The 23,856-nt window shown below is 36.7% G+C and overlaps 1 protein-coding gene, 2 long non-coding RNA genes and 1 other non-coding gene across 4 annotated transcripts; all 4 read left to right on the top strand.

Moving 5' to 3' along the window:
* Positions 1 to 1,175: 1,175 nt before the first annotated feature.
* Positions 1,176 to 2,183, top strand: LOC128240170 (uncharacterized). Its single transcript, XR_008262070.1, has 3 exons — positions 1,176 to 1,291; positions 1,673 to 1,767; positions 1,965 to 2,183. It is a non-coding gene; the product is annotated as an uncharacterized LOC128240170 (long non-coding RNA).
* Positions 2,184 to 3,893: 1,710 nt separating this feature from the next.
* Positions 3,894 to 7,265, top strand: LOC128240202 (uncharacterized). The gene is made up of 3 exons (XR_008262089.1): positions 3,894 to 4,208; positions 5,008 to 5,140; positions 5,757 to 7,265. It is a non-coding gene; the product is annotated as an uncharacterized LOC128240202 (long non-coding RNA).
* Positions 7,266 to 14,272: 7,007 nt separating this feature from the next.
* LOC128240998 (putative uncharacterized protein DDB_G0282129) lies at positions 14,273 to 17,198 on the top strand. Its single transcript, XM_052957986.1, has 4 exons — positions 14,273 to 14,702; positions 14,886 to 15,516; positions 15,700 to 16,071; positions 16,637 to 17,198. Exons 1-4 carry the CDS (start codon positions 14,273 to 14,275, stop codon positions 17,196 to 17,198), a joined length of 1,995 nt encoding a protein of 664 aa, XP_052813946.1.
* Positions 17,199 to 21,513: 4,315 nt separating this feature from the next.
* On the top strand, positions 21,514 to 21,586 carry Trnaa-ugc (transfer RNA alanine (anticodon UGC)). The gene has a single exon. It is a non-coding gene; the product is annotated as a tRNA-Ala (tRNA).
* The last annotated feature ends 2,270 nt before the right edge of the window (positions 21,587 to 23,856 follow it).

Genomic DNA, 23,856 nt, shown 5'->3' with positions numbered 1-23,856 from the left:
TGAATGAAAAAGATATGGATCGGACAAAATGTGAATGATGGCTGTGACAAAGGGTGTGAACCCTATATAGCTCCAACTTCACCTTGTGAACTGTGACAACGGGTGTGAACCCTATATAGCTCCCACTTCACCTTGTGAACTGTGACAACGGTAGTGATTCCTATATAGCTCCCACTTCACCTTGTGAAAAGTGACAACAAGTGTGAACCCTCCCGTACGAAATGATCAGGCGTCAACCAGCTGGTTGACGGGCGTCAAAGAGGCGTCAACCAACTGGTTTTTGCCTCGACGTGTGTAAAACCAACTGGACAAGAGCAGGACACGTCAAATTCTTGCCAAACCAGGCGTCATTTTTCTCAGTAAAGGAGGCGTCATTTACAAACCAAGCGTCAAAAGGAACTGTAACAATTTTTCAGCCTCTAAGTATTGAGGCGTCAATTTCAAACCAAGCGTCAAAAGGAACTTAGGAAAAATTAAAGCCTCCAAGAAACTTAAACAACTATGGAATTATCTTTAATGGTCACATTAAAGTTTCATTTTTTTATAATTTTCCACCGGAATACAGAAAGAAATTGCCACTCAAGGTGACTAAAGTCTAATAATTGTTTCCCAATGTGATAAAATTACAAGGGAATAAAAAATGAAACTGGAAGATCATTGAAAAAATACTGTTCTCTACTGTATATAAGCATTATGCATTAGAATTTCTTTTGAAAATTATTCATTTCAAAGTAAACATTCACATTAAAACCACATTCTGCATTTCAAACTCTTTTTAATTTGACTTAAATTGAGAATGATTTTTAATTTCTGCTTAATTTCAGAACTTATCTTTGACAAATTACTATGATGAAGCTTGAATAAATGATCGCATACAAAAAAAAATCATTATTAATATTTATTAATAATAATAATATATATTTTGTGCTGTAATGTTTCTAAATTTATAGATTTATTTTGTTATGTTAAAAGTAGCAAATAATAAATTCATAGCAATAAACATTTATATTTAGAAGAACAGTAAGCATTATACTGCTTAAAAGTTTAATACTGGTAGTGCTTCCAAATTTCTCCCTCCATGAGTCCAGGTATATAACAGCCTGGGCTTATCAGTCCATTCAAAAGTCAGGCAATAAAGCTTCCTGAAGGGTTTTATCTAAGCCAATCAGCATCAAGTAAACATTCATCTGTGTAGGAAATTCAAATGTATGGAGAAGAATCATGTAAACATATGGCGGTTTCTGGAGCTCATATTTTGTGTGGATAAACCTTTTTCCTTATCATTTGAAAGGTAAGAACAGTTTCAACATGTATCTTTAATACTATTACACAGTAAAAAGAACATAAATACAAAATGGTTTGTTATTAAGTATAATGTTTTTGCAATTATTTATCTGGCAGCAGTTAATCATTCTGTACATTGCTCCCTGAACCTCCATTAACACAATGTCCCAATGGGATGTTTTGAAACCTGGTGATTGTTACAAATACAATGTGTTTAAGCATATGGATATATGCACGATTTCTATTACATGAAAGTATAAGCTGCATTTAACTTTATATATACTCTTCTTTATACAGTGTTAAGCCTGAGCATGATCTAATCACTTATTTATTGATGATCATGTGGGTGTGTATGTGTGTGCCTAATGATCCTATTTAATTACCATAGATGACCAATATTGTGTCTGTGACAAAGATGAGGATCCTGTGACCAACAAGATTTGATGGGAAAGTTGGAAAGCTTAAAAGAACATGCTAAAAATGGTGGGTTGCTGACTGTTATTTCATTTAGTTTCACCTTTGAAACTTAATTCTTTTTATGATTTACAAATATAAATCCATGTCGGCATGAGGTAATTAAAACTATGAATTATCTTCTAACAATTACATTCCTCTTGTAATTATAGCTATAGATCCGGAAATCATCATTTGAATAAATACATTTAAATTTATTTTAACAGATTACGTTCCCAGATAGTGCAGAAAGAATGAAGCAGAATCAGCAACAGCAGCAGAACTAAATGGGGCGATAACGGAACAAGGTTCATTCTGTCGAAAACATATTAAACACAGAATATGAACTCTTAAAACAATAAGTGATAGTAAAAATGTGTAAAAAAATAACATTTTCAGCTGTGCCTTTATTAAGAAAATATATTAAACAATGTTTTATTGTCCTGTTTTCCGAACTATAAATTGTTCTTAACTCAAACTGGTTGTGTTCAAGTAATGCCAATTTTTGACGTCTGTTATTTTTTTGACGCCTGGTTTTTTTTTTGACGCCTGGTTTTTTGACGCTTGGTTTTTTGACGCTTGGTTTATTTGACGCCTGGTTTTTTAAAAACCAGCTGGAATTTAAAACCAGCTCATTTGCATAATGTTAGCATATAGACGCCTCTTTTCCGCTTGGTTGACGCTTGGTTTTAAATTTGACGCTTGGTTATCCATATGAGTGCTAGATTTAAATTTTTTAAACCAACTGGTTTTAGTCTGATTTTGACGCCTGGTTTCCTGCTCATAACCAGGCGGTTAATTTCGTACAGGTTATATAGCTCCCACTTCACCTTTTGAACTGTGACAATGGGCGTGATTCCTATATAGCCCCACTTCACCTTGTGAACTGTGACAACGGGCGTGATTCCTATATAGCTCCCACTTCACCTTGTGAACTGTGACAACGGGCGTGATTCCTATATAGCTCCCACTTCACCTTGTGAACTGTGACAACAGGTTTGATTCCTATATAGCCCCCACTTCACCTTGTGAAATGTGACAACAGGTGTGATTCCTATATAGCTCCCACTTCACCTTGTGAACTGTGACAATGGGCGTGATTCCTATATAGCCCCATTTCACCTTGTGAGGAGTTGCTTTGGCTGCACCATTCTTTCCTCAGCGAGACCAGCATGTGCGCATTCTGCCATCATAAAATGTAATGCCTAGGACAATCAAATATTTCCTTACTTTTGTTTAAACTCATATTACGTGACAATAAACACATACAATCTTAACATATTTAAGAGTTGAAACCTGAAACTACTTCAATGAAACACATTTCTGACATTTTTCTGTCAAAGCCATTATATCTTTATATCCGGAAACGGAAATGACGTCATCATAACAAGTTGTAAAAAAATGACGCTCTTATATATTTTTCACAAAAATAAATTATTTTAACATTATTTCTTAAGCAATATTCAAAAAAATATTATCAAACGATGTCAAATTAAAATTCACGTCTTATGGTACAATTTTCATCAAGATGGTTTGTGAGAACTTTGGAAAACTTCAAATTTGCTTTGACGTCGGCGCAAAAAATCGAGTTACAAAGAGGAAAAAGACGGAACTTTAACTTAAAAGATGGGAAATCAACAGTGAACAATCATTTTGCCAACAACCATACCGTTTATGACAAATTCAACAAAATCGAACAACAATTCCACTGGAGATATAACGTAAACGCTTGATAGTGTTCGGATCCCGGCGTAGAAATAACCGAAGAGGGACTTACAAGCTTAGTAAAAAGGAAGAGTTAATTATTTTTTCAACACTGTCACTTTTTCTTCTGGACGTATTGGTGAGACATTTAATTTCGTTTTAATACAGGAGCTAACAGTCTAGTCGTTCAAGATGGTGGCTTTTCGTGGAATATTAGTCGCCTGTATACTTCTTCAAATATATTTAAAGGCAGTGGAATACAACGATACCAACCAGCCTAAAACAAAACATAAATATTCTCCAGGCGAAAAAACACTTGTCAACTGTTTCGACTCTACAAAAAGAAGTATTTTCACGTTTGAAATTCTTTCGTACCTTTCGCCCCCAGTGGTTGAAGTGGCACCCAGCCATTTTGTATCCTCCATGAGAACTATTAAAAACCTAATGCAGCCAATTGTATAAACGTGGATAAGTCCTAACCAGCGGTTATCTTTTGGTTATCTCCCTGGTTTGGTCAAGTTATCCGTAAACCGATTGTATAAAAAATAAGTTATCCTAACCAGCGCGTGATTCGGCTAACTTTTGGACAATATTTAACCGACCACTGGGAGTATGGTTAACTGACTTATCCAAAACAAAGATGGCGGACCAGACATAAACAAGCTCGATTCCAAACTTATTTCAACGATTTTACAGACACATGGACTCTGCCTAAATAAAAAACAAATGGTATAACATCGATATCCATGACAGTGATGAATTTAGAGGTAAGAAAAAAACAATTTCTTATTTGTGACCCAATTTATGCATAAAACTTATCCAAGGAATCTTGAAACAAAAACAGTGACAACAAGCTGCATTTTGAGAACGATATTTACCTTGTTATTGTGTGCATATTATTCCATAATCTTACACTAGTCACGACTCTGGGTCGAGACCAACAATTGCTTGCAGGTCCCGCCCTTACTGTGTATAGATACAACCTCGCTTTAAACATATTTTGTTTCATTTCCACATATTTACAATCAAACTAAACCGCGTGTAAACATTGAGAAGTTGACAGCTATGACGTCATTTTCAAGGAATCTTACCCATTCTAAAGTCTATTTCTCCAACTTTCTTTCAATACACCCTGGTTGAGGCACACAGGAGGATAATTGCTACTGTTCAGTAGTATGTAATTATATTATTGGTTTATACTAATTTATTTTAGCTCGATTGAGACGAAAGCTGATAGCTTATAAGATCACTCTCGATTCCGTTTCCTGGGCAGAAACCAGTACTGTGTCCTTTTTGAGAGGCCATGAGAAAGTACCCCTAGTGGGGATCGAACCCACAACCTCTTGGATGAGAGGCGGACACATGTACCACTAGACCACTCTCACCACACATAAAGAAGTGTGTGTGTGTGGGTGCGTGCGTGCGTGCTTGCGTGCGTGATATAAATGACTAGATGTAAGCTATTTGTGATTTGAGACCTAACTGTATCCTGCAAATAACATGTTATAGATAAAAAGACAGATACATTATTTATCTCTTATTGTATATAATAAATGTATGTTTCAGTTGAGTGGTTTTACCATCCAAAGTCAGAAGAACCAGTGTTGATAAGTTCTACACATGTCTGCTACAGCAGGGAATGGAACCAACACCAGATCTAATACTTCACGAGCAGTAAGGATATACATAGCATTATCAGGTTAGATTGTTAACAAAACTATATTGTGAAATTGAAAACATATTTCAGTAAATATAGCAGTATACTCAGTACAGTCATTTGAATAAAAGAAAATACATTTATATTTATATATAATAATTGGCTTCTTCATAATTCAACCTTCATTGATAACAATGAACATAAATATCATAAAATAAAGTGAGAGCAATACTTAATAGGAATTATTAAGAATGCCTACCCTATCACATGTTATGGGTAATATGTTGAATATCTGTTTGTAAGTCTGTTTGACTGCCTGATGTCAAATTGTCTTGAATACTCCACTTAAGGGAAAGTTTTACAGGAACATTCAAATGTAAAGCATGGATTTTTATACTTCTGCTTTATTGCTTATTAAATAGTTTAAATTTGAACATTTGAGTACTATAGAGACCAAATTGCATTCTGTTGCATTAAAATCATGTTTTGACATTCCAGTTCTTGTAACTTATATAGTTTAGTTTTCATGGTGTTTTAAAGGGGCGTTCCCTTCATTGGCAAAATATCATTCATCTACCTTTAAAATATGTTCAAATGCCTATTTAAACGCACATACAGGATTGTTATGATTTAAAATATTCATTTTACTATTCTTCAGAGTGTAGCGGTACTAGCCACTTGATGACCAAGTTCATCTGACAGACTCCTGTTTTAGGAAACACCACAAACAGGAACTTAAAAGTTCATGAGAGGAATAGAAAACGTTTCAAATTGCTGCTCCCAGAGGGCTTAATTGTCAACGTCCTATCTTGTATTGATAGGGTTAAATAAAAAATGATTATTGTTAATTATTATATTATCCATCAAATTTGATATCTTAGATCTTTTTCTTGCAATTCAAATTATCATACTAATGGGGAGTGTTATATAAAAGAAATAATAAATACCACTTGTCATGTTGAAACAATGTTTAGTTTGATTATTGTTTTTAATTGGAATGTACCAAAATAGTCATTTTATATTTAAATTTCACTCTTAATGATTTTCTTTGTAAACTATTCATTTGACAGTTAATGGCTGAATTGGAAAATAAACAACAGTATTTGACATTAATTAAATTGACACAGGACTGCATTTACTGTAAAAATAGTTTTTACAAAAGATGTTTGTCAAACATTATGCCCCCCCCCCCTTGAGCGCCATGTTGTCAGGATTATATTGACAATTGTATGAAATATGCATGGACCGAAATGACAGCTGATTTGTCACTGACATTGGATGCCGTTGAGGCAGTTTTAAGATTATGACCATTCAATGTTTGAGGATAGAGTGTGTTTTGACCATGACCTTTGACTCTACGACCTCAAAACCCATAGGAGTCATCAGCTGGTCACCAAAAATATAAATGTCAAGTTTAAGGACCATGGGTGCAGGAATTGACAAGTTATCACACAGACAAGCTTTTTTCGTTCAAGGTCACTGTAACCTTGACCTTTAACCCGATGACCCCTAAAATCATAAGGGGTCATCTACAGGTCAGACACAACTCCAAGACAAGTTTGAGGGCCATGGGTGCAGGCATTGTCGAATTATCATTTGAAACATTTTCACATTCAAAGTCACTGTGAACTTGATCTTTGACCCAATGACTCCTAAGATCAATAAGGGTTATCTCCTGGTCAGGCCCAGCTTCCATGTCAAGTTTGATGATCATAGATTCAGGCATTGTTGAGATTTCACTGGGAGAAGATTTGTTAACTTTTATGCGTTAAAGGTTACTGTGACCTTGACCTTGACCAGATGACCCCCAAAGTCAATAGGGGTCATCTACTGGTCAGACCCAACCTTCATGTCAAGTTTGATGAACATACGTCCAGATATTGTTGAGTTATCACTTGGACAAGCTTTGGTCTACCGACGGACCGACCGACCGACATGTGCAAAGCAATATACCCCTCTTCTTCGAAGGGGCGGGGGGGATAGTAACGAACATTTTGTATAAATGATGAATGGTTGGTTTTAAAAAAAATCTTATAACAAATATGATAAAATAAATACATTATTGCTAGAGTGTGGTTTTATTGACTTGTTGTTTGTAAAATAAATTTGCATGTCTCTTCAACACTAACATTAAAGATTTTATTAATCTTAAATACATGTGTGTGTTGTTACACACTGACTTTGAATTTATTTACATAGTTTTATGAAAATAAAGAAAATAAATTATATTTCATATCTGTTGATTTTGTGGTCCTGGTAAGTGGAAATGAATTCACGCAATGGTTTATCTAAGGCCATATAGAGAATAAGTTATTAATAATACATTGTATTATGCTGAGAGGGTTAAATTGTAAACTAATAATTTCTCTGTACTGATACTGATACCAAAAGTCACTTATAATATAAATGAGTTTAAATTTGAATAATAATACTAATTTGAATAACATATAAAACTAAACGTTTTAATGTCAACTTTGAATAACATATAATGTCAACATATAAAAAACAAGATAAATATATTAAATTAGTATCAAAAGGAATGGTCCCATACAAAACTCATTTGATTTTTTCAAGGACAAAGTTGAAACTGACTATACATTCCGTAGATGGCATCTTCTACAAAAAACACACACTTAAATGGACGAAGCCATTGCATTTTAATGAAAGTGACACTTTTTATTTCGGGTTAGCAAATACAATTTATTGGCAACTGGTATTCACTTAAAACTTGTTACGGTATATTAAAGAAGATTATATGAATGATGTTTACATGCTCATGCATTTTTATTTGATGCAATATCAACAATATTGTGCACATTAAAAGTTAAATACCCCTGTTTCCGGAATGAGCTTATCCGTTGAGATGTTGCATGTGTAATATTTATCAAACTATTTTTGACAGAAGGAGCGTATACATTGTTGACAGTTTTTTCAGGTATTTGGTTGAATATTTACCATTTTAATATGCTGGGCAGATTTAATGAAGTTTGTCATTAAATCTGCCGATGCACAAAATTCTATAAAGAGGAAATATGCACTTGAAATAGGTAAGTGCGATTTTATTAAATTGGTACTAAGTTTACTGTACCATGATATATTAGATTTTCATTTGTCATTTTCATTTTCAAAGGTACACCATAAGCCCTATATATTGGTGTATATTAAAGTAATAGGTACATGTTTACGCTACTTAATGGATATTGGATGTGTAATGGATTTGATGGGTATTTTTTTTCATTAAAATTCAACAACCTTTTCGTAATGTCGTTGTATATGCCAAACAAGTCTATGATGTTAACAGAAAAATGCGGTAAACACGCACTGACCGGAACCTTGTTTACCAGTGCATTGTGGGTATTTTTATGAAGTTTTGGTTAGGTTAAAGTTGTCCAAGTTGGTTAACTTAGCCGCCGCATTTTCTGCCTTTATACAAACGGATAAACGGTTTGGATAAAATGGCCAACTTGGTTAAAGTTAACCGCTGGACAACTTTAACCAGCGGTTAAATCTAACCAACTTTTATACAATTGGCTGCAGCAGTATTATGCCAAGGTTAATCCAAGATATATATTTTTCGTGTTCCTTCTACTAAGTGGTGACGTGCACCCTCACCCTGGACCTATTGAACAGGACAAGTATGCTGATAATTCGGGATTTTCAAATATGAAAAAAGGGAGACAACCTAAATTTCCTTGTTCGGTTTGTGGAAAAGGTGTAACTGCCCGTAGTAAAGCTGTCAACTGTGATTTTTGTGAAATCCGGACACATATAAGATGCTCAGGTTATATAAGTGATTCTTTTTACTCAAACGTATGCAAATCTAATGGATCTTTCTATTTCACTTGTCGGATATGTACTTTTAAATTATTACCTTTTTATCTTTGTGATGATTTAAACGATATTCATGATAGAATTCTGCCAGATTTACATGACAATAGTTTTGCTGAATCTTGTAGTAATTTTAACTGCTTTGAACTTAAAGGACTTCATTTTATTCATTTCAACATACGATCTCTATTACCAAAGTTGCCCGAAGTGAGACATTTAATGTCAAAATATAGATTTGCAGCCATAGCGTTTTCAGAGACCTGGCTGGACAATTCAGTTATGGACTCGGAAATACAAATTCAAGGATACAATGTGATCAGAAAGGACCGGAACAGACAAGGTGGTGGAGTATGCTTATACGTTAATGAAGATCTGGCGTTCACCGAAAGACGGGACCTAGAAAATGACAATCTTGAAGCAGTGTGGGCTGATATTTTATTACCAAAAACCAAACCTATTTTAATAGGGTCATGTTATAGACCACCTAAACAAACAGATTTTGTTGATATTTTTGAAAATGTTTTATCTATGGTTAGATCTGACACAGAATGGTACATCCTTGGTGATTTTAACATTTGTTTTTTTGCAAAGAAATCAGCTCTTTTTAAAAGGTTTGAACAAGTTCTTAATATCTTTAATCTAAAACAGATCATAAATGACCCTACCAGAATCTCAGAGTCCTCTTCTTCTGTGTTAGATCACATTTTATGTAGCCATCAAAACAAGATTGTTCAGTCTGGTACTCTTCCGATAGGTCTCAGTGATCATTTGCCTGTATTTTGTACGCGTAAAACACAGAAAGGGACGTATAATATGCATAAGAATGTTGTTGTAAGGTCTTTGAAACATTACAATGTAGATCATTTTATTCACAAACTTAAACTTTGCGATTGGTCAAACATGTTTATTGCAAAAACTGTAGAAGATTCATGGCTGTCTTTTAAAGAAACATTTCTGTCAGTTTTGAACACTGTTGCTCCTGTTAAGGAAGTCAGACTAAAACAAAGAAGTGAACCATGGTTAGATTCTAACATTCTGGAACTCATCAGTCAAAGAGATGCTTTTTATTTCAAATTCAAAAAATACAAACAGAAGGAGATGTTAGATAAATATCGTTTTTACAGAAACCTTGTTCAGAAAGAAGTAATTAAGGCCAAATCGGAATATATGTCGAACAAGCTGGAAGAAAATAAAAATGATCCAAAAAAGCTGTGGTCAGATTTAAAAAATCTTGGATATAGTAGTAAAAGTAAATCTTCTCCAAATATTGTTTTGAACATTGATGATGAAAATTGTTTTGAACCATGTAAGATTGCAAATCACTTTAATACTTTTTTTACTACTGTAGCCTCGACTTTAGTAAAAAAACTACCTTTGTCCTTCAATTTGTTTAACTATGAGTCTGTCTGTTTTAAACGATTTTATAAAGATAGAAATCCTGACTCTGTTAAATTTAAACTTCACACTGTTAGTGAAGAATACATTTACAAGGAACTATGTAAACTAAATTGTTCAAAAAGCACAGGGTTAGATAACATTCCTGCAAGATTTTTAAAAGATGCTGCACCATTTTTAAAGATACCAGTAACATTTCTGATAAACAGTTCTATCACAAGTAACATTGTACCATCTGAACTCAAAAATGCTAAAGTTAAACCATTGTTTAAGAAAAACAACAGATCTGATGTTTCAAACTATCGACCTGTAAGCATACTATGTATAGTTTCAAAAATCTTAGAAAGAGTTGTATACAACCAACTAGAATCTTTTCTTGTTAAACATGGATTATTATACGAACTTCAGGGTGGTTTTAGATGTAACTATTCAACTGACTCCTGCCTAATTCATTTGACCGACCATATAAAAGAACAAAATTCCAAAGGTCTATATACAGGAATGATTATGCTGGATCTTCAAAAGGCGTTCGATACCGTAGATCACAAAATTCTATGTCAGAAGTTAAAAGAAATTGGTGTGGATTCAATTGAGTGGTTTCAATCATATTTATCTGGACGTAAACAAGTTGTCAATGTAAATAATACAACGTCTGAATTCATGAACATCTCTTGTGGCGTTCCTCAAGGAAGCATACTTGGACCGTTGCTGTTTTTATGCTATGTCAATGATATGAGTATAAGCATAAGTGAAAAATGTAAATTAATATTATATGCAGATGATAGTGCTATCCTTTTCTCACACAAAGATCTGTCTGTTATTAGTAATGTACTCGGCAAGGAACTTGAAAACTGTAGTAAGTGGTTAGTTGACAACAAACTGTCTTTGCATCTTGGAAAAACAGAATGTATTTTATTTGGGTCTAAAAGAAAACTAACAAAAGTTGATAGCTTTAATGTAAACTGCAATGGCCATATCATAAAGCCTAAACAATATGTTAAATATCTTGGAAATATACTGGACAATGATCTCAGTGCTGCATCTATTGTTAACAATATTGTCAGTAAAGTTAATTCTAGGCTAAAATTTTTATATAGACAAAATCGTTTTTTAGATATGAATCTAAGAAGATTGTTATGTAACTCCTTAATACAATGCCATTTTGACTATGCATCGACATCTTGGTACAGTGGTATATCTAAACAATTCAAGAACAGATTACAGGTCACTCAGAACAAAGTTGTCAGATTTATTTATGGCTATGATTGTAGAACTTCCCTGAAAGTCTTGGCTTTCAGTGATATTGGATGGCTTAATATAGAAAATAGGATAAAGCAACTACGACTAAACCATGTACATAAAATCTTTAATAGCAAATGCCCATCATACTTACATGAACATTTTACTTTAGTCTCATCCACACATTCTTACAACAGTAGACATAGTGCTGGAAATTTTAAAGTGCCACAGGCTTACAGTTTTATATTAAATACTTTCTTTTATCAAGCAATCCAGGACTGGAACAGTCTTCCAATAAAGTTAAAAGAATTGAAAAATAAGAATACTTTTAAAAAAGAAGTGAAATCACATCTCATTGTTGGTATGAAATGTGCAGAAATGGAAGATTTCCTATTTTATTAATTGTTATTCATTTAATCTTGCATATCAGTCCAAAGATTTTTGTCATATTATGCTAAAGTGTCATATGGTTTTAACAGTCGGTTGCATTATAACTGTAAAAGTTCGATATCAAACATTTAATCATTCTTTAACTGGTCAAGAGTACATGCATGTTATTTTTGTATAAGTAAACCTAATTTAAACAGCTTACAACTGAGATCTTGGCAAATAATTATATTTGTCATAAGGACCCCATTGGAAATAAGTTGAATAACTTTAATGGATTATCCTGTGTAATATATTTGTCACATTGAATTAAATCTTTGTTAACGCACGTATGTATCCAAAGCATTCTAATGATGTTGTGCTTTAGTATAGATATCATCACTAATACTTTGTTAATCAGTCTGTGTTATAACTTTATGAGATATTTGGTTTGTTACAATGACATATATATGCACGAATAAATCTATCTATCTATCTATCTATCTTAGTTCTTCAGAGCCCAATACAATTTGCATACCCTGTCCCTTTTCTGCATAACCCTGTCCCTTTCCTGCATTACCCAGCCCTTTTCTGCATTACCATTACCCTGCCCTTTTCTGCATAACCCTGTCCCTTTTCTGCATCTTCTCTGCATTACCCTGTCCCTTTTCTGCATTACCCTGCCCTTTTAAAACCTGACTTTGACCATACCACTGAAATATAAACCTACCAAGGTTAAATTAAGCTGATGTGTTTTTGAAACTACCATTCCTTCTTGTATGTGGCAAACATCCACAACCAGCGGTTCCCAGCCTCAAAATACAAACATCCACAAACAGCGGCACCCAGCCTCCAAATACAAACATTTACAAACAGCGGCACCCGGCCTACAATTACAAACATCCACAACCTGCGGCACCCAGCTTCCAAATACAAACATTCCTACACAGCGGCACCAAGTCTCCAAATTCAAACATCCACAACCAGCGGCACCCAGCTTCCAAATAAAAACATCCACAACCAGCAGCACCCAGCTTCCTTATATACAAACATTCATAACCAACGGCACCCAGCCCCCAAAATACAAACATCCACAACCAGCGGTATCCAGCCTCCAAATACAAACATCTATAACAAGCGACACCCAGCCTCCAAATACAAACATCTACAACCAGCGGTACCCAGCCTACAAACACAAACATCCACAACCAGCGGCACCAAGTTTCCAAATACAAACATTCACAACCAGCGGCACCAAGTCTCCAAATACAAACATCCATAAACAGCAGCACCCAGCTTCCAAATACAAACATCCACAACCAGCACCACCCTGAGCCTCCAAATACAAACATTCACAACCAGCGGCACTTAGCCTCCAAATACAAACATCCAAAACCAGCGGCACCCAGCCTCCAAATACAAAAATCCACAACCAGCGGCACACAGCCTACAAATACAAACATCCAAAACCAGCAGCACCCAGCCTCCAAATACAAACATTCACAACCAGCGGCACTTAGCCTCCAAATACAAAAATCCACAACCAGCGATACCCATCTTCCAAATACAAACATCCACAACCAGCGGTTCCCAGCCTACAAATACAAAACATTCATAACGAGTGGCAACCAGCCTAAAAATACAAACATCTACAACCAGCGGTATCCAGCCTACAAATACAAACATTCATAACAAGCAACACCCAGCCTCCAAAAACAAACATTCACAAACAGCGGCACCCGGCCTACAAATACAATCATCCACAACCAGCGGCACCCAGCTTCCAAATACAAACATTCCTAAACAGCGGCACCAAGTCTCCAAATTCAAACATCCACAACCAGCGGCACCCAGTCTCCAAATAAAAACATCCACAACTAGCAGCACCCAGCTTCCTTATATACAAATAATCATAACCAACGGCACCCAGCCCCAAAATACAAACATCCACACCAAGCGGTATCCAGCCTACAAATACAAACATCCATAACAAGCGACACCCAGCCTCCAAATACAAACATCTACAACCAGCGGTACCCAGCCTATAAATACAAACATTCACAACCAGCGGCACCCAGCTTCCAAATACAAACATTCATAAACAGCGGCACCAAGTCTCCAAATAAAAACATCCATAAACAGCAGCACCCAGCTTCCAAATACAAACATCCACAACCAGCAGCACCCTGAGCCTCCAGATACAAACATTCACAACCAGCGACACTTAGCCTCCAAATACAAACATCCAAAACCAGCGGCCCCCAGCCTCCAAATACAAACATCCACAACCAGCGGCACCCAGCCTTTAAATACAAACATTCACAACCAGTAGAACCAAGCCTCTAAATGCAAACGTCCCAACCAGCGATACCCAGCCTACAAATACAAACATCCACAACCAGCAGTACCCAGCCTCCAAATACAAACATACATAACCAGCGGCACCCAGCCTCCAAATACAAACATCCACAACCAGCGGCACCCAGCCTCCAAATACAAACATCCACAACCAGCGGTACCCAGCCTCCAAATACAAACATACATAACCAGCAGCACCCAGCCTCCAAATACAAACATCCACAACCAGCGGCACCCAGCCTCCAAATACAAGCATTGATAACAAGCAATACCCAGCCTCCAAATACAAACATTTACAAACAGCGGCACCCGGCTTACAAATACAAACATCCACAACCAGCGGCACCCAGCTTCCAAATACAAACATCCACAACCAGCAGCACCCTGAGCCTCCAAATACAAACATTCACAACCAGCAGTACTTAGCCTCCAAATACAAACATCCAAAGCCAGCGGCACCCAGCCTCCAAATACAAACATCCACAACCAGCGGCACACAGCCTCCAAATACAAACATTCACAACCAGTAGAACCAAGCCTCTAAATACAAACGTCCACAACCAGCGATACCCAGCCTACAAATACAAACATCCACAACCAGCGATACCCAGCCTACAAATACAAACATCCATCACCAGCGGAACCCAGCCTCCAGATACAAACATCCATCACCAGCGGTACCCATCCTACAAATACAAACATCCACAACCAGCAATACCCAGCCTCCAAATACAAACATCCACAACCAGCGGAACCCAGCCTACAAATACAAACATCCACAACCAGCGGTTCCCAGCCTTCAAATACAAACATCCACAACCAGCGATACCCAGCCTACAAATACAAACATCCACAACCAGCGGTTCCCAGCCTACAAATACAAACATTCATAACCAGTGGCACCTAGCCTCCAAATACAAACATCCACAACCAGCGGAACTCAGCCTCCAAATACAAACATCCATCACCAGCGGAACCCAGCCTCCAGATACAAACATCCATCACCAGCGGTACCCATCCTACAAATACAAACATCCACTACCAGCAATACCCAGCCTCCAAATACAAACATCCACAACCAGCGGTTCCCAGCCTACAGCTACAAACATCCACAACAAGCAATACCCAGCCTCCAAATACAAACATCCACAACCAGCGATACCCAGCCTCCAAATACAAACATCCACAACAAGCGATACCCAGCCTCCAAATACAAACATCCACAACCAGCGGTTCCCAGCCTACACATACAAACATTCATAACCAGTGGCACCCAGCCTCCAAATACAAACATCCACAACCAGCGGTTCCCAGCCTACAAATACAAACATTCATAACCAGTGGCACCCAGCCTCCAAATACAAGCATCTACAACCAGCGGTATCCAGCCTACAAATACAAACATTTATAACAAGCAACACCCAGCCTCCAAATACAAACATCCACAACCAGCGATACCCAGCCTCCAAATACAAACATCCACAACAAGCGATACCCAGCCTCCAAATACAAACATCCACAACAAGCGATACCCAGCCTCTAAATACAAACATCCACAACAAGCGATACCCAGCCTCCAAATACAAACATCCACAACAAGCGATACCCAGCCTCCAAATACAAACATCCACAACAAGCGATACCCAGCCTCCAAATACAAACATCCACAACCAGCGATACCCAGCGTCCAAATACAAACATCCACAACCAGCGATTCCCAGCCTACAAATACAAACATTCATAACCAGTGGCACCCAGCCTCCAAATACAAGCATCTACAGCCAGCGGTATCCAGCCTACAAATATAAACATTCATAACAAGCAACACCCAGCCTCCAAATACAAACATTCACAAAGCGGCACCCAGCCTACAAATACAATCATCCACAACCAGCGGCACCCAGCTTCCAAATACAAACATTCCTAAAAAGCGGCACCTAGTCTCCAAATTCAAACATCCACAACCAGCGGCACCCAGCTTCCAAATTAAAACATTCACAACTAGCAGCACCCAGCTTCCTTATATACAAACATTCATAACCAACGGCACCCAGCCCCAAAATACAAACATCCACACCCAGCGGTATCCAGCCTAAAAATACAAACATCCATAACAAGCGACACCCAGCCTCCAAATACAAACATCTACAACCAGCGGTACCCAGCCTACAAATACAAACATCCACAACCAGCGGCACCCAGCTTCCAAATACAAACATTCATAAACAGCGGCACCAAGTCTCCAAATAAAAACATCCATAAACAGCAGCACCCAGCTTCCAAATACAAACATCCATAACCAGCAGCACCCTGAGCCTCCAAATACAAACATTCACAACCAGCGGCACACAGCCTCCAAATACAAACATCCAAAGCCAGCGGCACCCAGCCTCCAAATACAAACATCCACAACCAGCGGCACACAGCCTCCAAATACAAACATTCACAACCAGTAGAACCAAGCCTCAAAATACAAACATCCACAACCAGCGATACCCAGCCTACAAATACAAACATCCACAACCAGCGATACCCAGCCTCCAAATACAAACATCCACAACCAGCGATACCCAGCCTACAAATACAAACATCCACAAGCAGCGATACCCAGCCTACAAATACAAACATCCACAACCAACGATACCCAACCTACAAATACAAACATCCACAACCAGCGATACCCAGCCTACAAATACAAACATCTACAACCAGCGATACCCAGCCTCCAAATACAAACATCCACAACCAGCGGTTCCCAGCCTACAAATACAAACATCCAAAACCAGCGATACCCAGCCTCCAAATACAAACATCCACAACCAGCGGTTTCCAGTCTACAAATACAAACATTCATAACCAGTGGCATCCAGCCTCCAAATACAAACATCCACAACCAGCGGAACTCCAACTCTGATACGCCGACCAAACAATTGCGAATATGTCAAGTTCCATGCACGCACTCACACACATTTACACCTTAACACTCACAGAGTTATTGCCTCAAACTAATTCACTTACACAAACTCACACTAAATCAATAAATCAGTAATCAATAAGCCAATGCATACCCACCTGCAAGCTAATTGACATCCTTTGAAAGAGATGAATCTTGCAGCCCACTAGACCTATGCTGTCCTAACTTAAATGTCCCGAAAAGCAACTGCAATTAGAAAAAAAATAAAGTTAACAGTCAAAAATGAAGATGTCCGCATTACAACAAAGCCTAGTATCGCATAAATTGAAACATTCAGCCGATTTTTGGCTGGGGTAACACATCTTTTTAATCCCCAAATGGACCATCAGCATAACATGATTTGCAGTGCGTGTCCGGAAGGGGGGGGGGTATGGATTTTGTACTAATAATAATGCCTCCAATTAAAGTTGAAATATAGTACAAAATAAAACAATAACTTTGTCAGTGTGTAACCATGTCATAATTAGCTGGCTAGCATAATGTAGTTGTTTCCCTTGGACCATAATTGAATTGTAGATATCGCTTTGACAGTTTTCATGTACGAATATCAGGAAAGCAATATGTACTTGCTTGTTAAAATTGTACCAAAAAATATGGTATCACAAGGCATCAAAATCAAATGCTGGGGCTAACTCCCACTTGTTCTTGTACTTTGTCAAATATGCATGTGAACGCCTCAATGTCAAATAATTGTTTTCATCTTCAACACACATATATTTGAAAGTTTCAAGGCATTTTTATGGTGAAAACACTTCTATAATTTATTCATACACTTTATTTCAATAAAAAAATTCCCTCATATTTTGCAATCAACTATTCCATCTCGTGAACAAGCCAAAACTGGGTCTTCATTAGAAACAACAAGCCCAGGAAATTTTACAGAACAACGATTATGCTGAAACGTATGTGTCTTTATAAAAATGTCACGGGCTTTATTTTCAAATCACTGTCCATATAATATGGAGACTTGTATAGACTGTTCTGCAAACACTGATTTTTTTGTAATGCAATTGCTGTTCAAAGTAAATCAGTTGAATGTGTTATTTTAAGAAAATAAGATGCAGTAAATAAAGTCCTTTTCTCATCCGATGCCATTTAATATTTTTAAATTGACCTCTTGTTAACTCTTTAATGTTCACATTCAGTCTCTGAATAAGTAAGATTATAATATATATATATATATTAGCACAATTACAAGATATACTTTCACATTGATGTTCCTTCATAGATTGTTCGGCTCTTTCCATCTGTGTTTTGACGTTCGGAGGTGATAAATTTTCATTCTTATTATTTGAACAGTCATACACCTAATCCGCATCCTGTTGGGTGAAGACTTTTCACTCTTTCAAGGGAATTGTTTGGATCAGGTGTTGCGAACTCTTCCGACAATGGCGAATACAGTGACATTGCTGTCTTTGTGCTGCAAACAGGGAACACAAACTTCAACTGGAAACATATAAGGGAAGGCCAGAGAAAGAAAAGTTAAGGTTATCGTCTTAAGATGGGGCTGGTGGGCAGTTTATTTTTATCTTTAAACATACATCTATTTATTCAAATATATATATATCCAATAATTGATTAGGTTTCAGACAATGGCGAGGGATGAGAATCTAACATTGTCTGGCCTTTAATATTTCATTACATTATAATTTAGTTAAAAATTAAACCTGTTACAAAAATCACAGCACATCAGTTTCTAACAAATAGGGGAGAATTTTTGATAGCATTATGCAGATAATTTATGAATACACAAAATAAATAAACCTGAGCTATCACAGAGACAGCGCGCTCGACTATTCCGCCGCTTTTCGGTGTGACGTTGCGTACGTTGTTGGCGTACATCGGGAATTTGTTAATTTTTTGCAACTCAATGCTTCATGAAATTTGTTATAGAAATACGCTTGTTGATATTCTTATATGACAAGAAAGGCAAAACTGTCGCCCAAATAGTAAATTGGGATTGCATGTAGGTTTATTAATTAGTATAAATTTAATTCGACATATAACAATAGAAAACATCACAAAAACGTCAAGTAAGATGTAACATAATTTACCAATGCGCATTGTTTAGCGGCTTGGTAAATTAATAAAATTATTTTTTTCGGCCAAAACAGAAGACTTGGTGACGTGACGTCAACTATATATGACGTAGTTTTAATCATATGCGGCTCAAGATTTCCGGTAAAAAACGGCAAGCGAAAGACATATCAAGTTGAAAAAGTAAGATTTTATGTTTTCCCGCGACCAGATTTTTTAAAACTTTTGTATTTTGTTTATATATTGTATGTTTTCTATAATATTTATGTCGACAAAAAGTACATTAATTCTACCTTTTAATTAGTAAGTGTTTGTCCTATTTTGACTCTGATTTTAGCGTTTATTATATGTATACTTTAATCTAGCCGCGAAGTCACACGTGTCAAAAAATGCCAAAAAATAAATTAACGAAGTTGTAACTTTCCGAAATATTTAAAGAAATATGCATTTGTTTATAAAGCTGCAACTGCAGTCTAAAAGTACATAAAATTGACTACAAATTGGTGTGCATTTGTCTTAAGTTGAATATAAACTGAATTTAACACTTGAAAACTGCAAAATCTAGCCACGATGTCACAGCCTTTGATATTAATGTGATGTCGACGTTACGTTTGAAAACTCAATAATGTTTACGTATACGATTATATACGAACATTGCAATATAATTCACTCATAACTTATTTGTTTAGAATTAAATTAAAATGAATGATGTATAAATACTTTCATCTCCACTATTAAGATGAAGTTCGAAACTGGAGCAGAAAAAATAGCATACTATCGAAAAACACCTCAACTAATCTATGCAACGTTAAAACGGTTAAAAATGACGATAACGTCGGTTACGCTAATGTACGCCAAAATCGTACGCAACGTCTGTATGGATTGAAAAGTTTTGGCAAAACATGCATGGATCACTGTTAGATTAGATTTCAATGCAATGCATGATGTGCTGAGATATTTACATAAATTTAATGGAAAATATTTCAGGTGGTACGCAAACTTTAACGTAAATTCTAAGTCGAAAAAGGGGCATAATTTTGTCAAAATGCTTGATAGAGTTACCTCCTCCTGTGTACAGGTTGGGGGGCATGATGGTGAACATGCGTGCAAATTTTCAAAGCCAGATGGCAATGGTCTTTGAAAATATTTGATATGGTACGTAAACTTTAACGTGAATTCTAAGTCGAAAAAGGGGCATAATTTTATCAAAATGCTTGATAGAGTTACCTCCTCCTGTGTACAGGTTGGGGGCATGATGGTGAACAAGTGTGCAAAGTTTCAAAGCCATATGTTAATGGACTTTGAAAATATTTGAGGTGGTACACAAACTTTAACGTAAATTCTAAGTAGAAAAAGGGGCATAATTTTGTCAAAATGCTTGATAGAGTTACCTCCTCCTGTGTACAGGTTGGGGGCATGATGGTGAACAAGTGTGCAAAGTTTCAAAGCCATATATGTCAATGGTCTTTGAAAATATTTGAGGTGGTACACAAACTTTAACATAAGTGGTTACGCTGACGCCGACGCTCGGGTCACTAGGATAGCTCTCATTATTCTTTGAATAGTCGAGCTAATAAATAAAAAAATCATCAATAAACATACAATGCAGGAGAAAATTATTTTTCCATACTCTCATTAAAAGGTTCATAGCCTGAGCCAATCACTAACACAGACACAGCCTGGTTATTTTACAAAACATTTATTTCACCTATAACCTCTGACTTCAATTGTACATGCACACACAGTGCTAACAATTTCAATGACCAAAATGGTGGGTGATATAGAACTTATATAGTAAATGAAACTGATGACAAATGAAATAAACCTGAAGTCTCAAGTTTTGAAGCAGGGATAGGTTTGCCAAGTTGATCGGCCTGAGAAGCACGTCAAACCCACATACATGGCCCTGAAGTGCAGCTTGTCTTCTTGAAGTCTTGTACAAAGGCGAAGAGGGTTGCCACAACATGTCGACAGCATACATCAATGCTATTAAAAAGAAATCTTATTAAGTTGGGCAGCCACAATACAACCATATATATATATATCATGCATCAAGTAATATCTTATAATTTGGAGCGGGTTTATCAAGTTTCAGCTATGATAAAAATATGAGTGAACAAAAAATTAAATATTATATCTTTGGATGTTTTTTGTAGAACTCAAAAAAATGTTCACAGTATTGAACCATTATACAGATCAGAGTATACAAGTTATCCAGGGCCGGTTAGCTCAGTTGGTAGAGCAACTGACGTGCAAGCAGGAGGTCCTGGGTTCGATCTCCAGACTGGCTGCAAACTCTTTGAAGTATGTGAGAAAATGAGTCCAACAAGGGACTGTGGCTAGTGCCCTGCATGTTGGTGAGACTAAGACACTGAAGTTAAACAAGTATTACCCAGTGGTCCAGTATGGGAATTCTGGGACAAATTCTAAGATAGAGGGGATGTATGTATGTCAACGTACTGAACTGTACATACATGTATCAGAGTATCATATTATGAGTTATTTGGGGCTGATTAGCTCAGTTGGTAGAGCGTATGACTTGCAAGCAGGGGGGACCTGGTCCGATACCAGTACTTGCCACATACTTTTCTTAATCTGTGACAAGTCTTGTACAGGAATAGTAAATTAGACCATTACCCTCCTTTGCAGCTGCAATAAGCAGATTGAATGGATCCCTCGTCACTGTTTTTCATCAAGATCCAACAGCTGTAGTAGCCTATTATTTTTTTTACATTTTATTCATCATTGGTTCAATATGCAGCTTAATTTTTTTAACCCCCAGTCATGGCATAACAATAAGATAACTTGTGTCTGATAAAACTATTGAAAAATTCCCTCTACAGTTAACATTCATGGTATTTGCACACATGGAATTTGTATGTTATTTATATAATTATTTTATTTATTATTTTATTTAAAAATGCTGGTAAATGGATATGCATAATGACAAGATTTTTTGTATAAATTTACACCACTACCACTATCATCGCCATCATCATAATCATTACAATCAAAGTATAGAATATGTAAACACCACTGACTGACAGAGTCTTACCAGTATTTGGATATCATCATAGGCACTGTCTCAATAGCTGGTGTATAGCCATCTTGGAACATTAAATATCCCTCAAGCTGGTGATAGGCTCTTAGGGAGGCATCGTCATAGTCATTCAATGTAATTAAAAAATTATAAAAGTCAAAAATTGACAGCACTGGCACGATAGACAAATCAGTAATCACAGACAGCCGTTGTGGAGACATAAGGTACATATCACACAGAATCAGCTCCTGACTGACAACTTCAGGCCGATGTTCCGATAATCTATCGGGATTAAACTCTATCCTTAGCTCGTGTGCGAACCTACACAGCCCTACTAATGCAGGATTCAAGGACTCACTAAAAGTGACACCCCTTTATCTCAAATAATGTTGTAAGTCGGCAACAGAATGGCTTAAAAAAATTAATAGATCATATTTTTACAATTAGGAGTATTGAACAGAGAATATTACCAGTAATTACCCTTCCATTCGGAATCTGAAATTGTCTTCGGTGGATGAAATTTTATGCTCTGCTTCTATTTTCGGTCCGCTGTGTTTGGACTTTTTGGTGTTTTGATGTCTCAGCAAGTGCACGTTTAATATGGTCGACTATCAACATATTCTCTTCCCAAATTCAATACTTGTTGTATCCCATTTAAAGTATACGATATTTATTATTTCATTTACCAAATATTACGTTTTCACTCTATGTTTTCATTAAGAAAAATCTAGATTATTGTCTTTCAAAAGCATGGAGTTGCACTTGGTATATACAGTATCGCATAGACACATTAAAAGCATCTAATGACCTTGATTGATTATGACGTCACACCAAGTGTAAAAACCGGGAGATTTGCCTGCTCCAGATACAATGTACTTACAATAGTTCAAGATTTTAAGACACGCGTTCTATCCATCTTTTAATTACAACAGGTTAAGACCAAAAGAAATAAAACCATATCCAATAGTCAGAGCTGTGGGACCACTCTAGATGTCAATCATCATAGGGCCCGCGGCATATGGGGTTCAAAATTTCTCATTTCCACAAAACGGTGGGAATAAAACTCCCCCTTTGGCATCAAAAATATGCTTCAGTCACACTTGGGGATGTGACGGGGTCAAGCCATAATGCAGCCACTATAGGGCAAGGGCAGACAACAGCTCCGAATATTGTGGATGAGTTGTCTAGTGGTAACACACTTGACTGTCCAGTAGTCGCAGGTTCAATCCCTTGCGCAACGCTAAAATATACTAATCATCCTCCAGGAGGGACCTTAAATGGTGGTCCCCTGTGACAGTGCTATACATTGGTGCGCATTAAAGAACCAGGGTAGCTCTAACATTCTGTCTGTGCACTCAAACACCTTGGCCACGACGGCCAGTATCAAACAGAATTGAAGCTTGGGGGAGATGGCTGGGTGTTATGATTGTCTGTCCACTATGGTCCAAAGAAACTGAAATAACTAACAATCCTATTTTAGCACTTGCTGAATGGTGTACTCAGTACTGGTTCAACCCAGGA

Source organism: Mya arenaria, chromosome 7 (assembly GCF_026914265.1).
Source record: "Mya arenaria isolate MELC-2E11 chromosome 7, ASM2691426v1".
NCBI classification, from domain to species: Eukaryota; Metazoa; Mollusca; class Bivalvia; order Myida; family Myidae; genus Mya; species Mya arenaria.
The sequence above is the reverse complement of the archived record's forward strand: the minus strand, read 5'-3'. Positions and strand labels throughout refer to the sequence as shown.

Coding starts and splice junctions, on each gene's coding strand:
- LOC128240998 (XM_052957986.1), top strand. CDS start 14,273: ATGCAAACGTCCCAACCAGCGATACCCAGCCTACAAATACAAACATCC. Junction 14,703..14,885: donor ACAAACATTCACAACCAGCA/GTACTTAGCCTC, acceptor ATCCACAACCAG/CGATACCCAGCCTACAAATA. Junction 16,072..16,636: donor ACAAGCATCTACAGCCAGCG/GTATCCAGCCTA, acceptor AGCGGCACACAG/CCTCCAAATACAAACATCCA.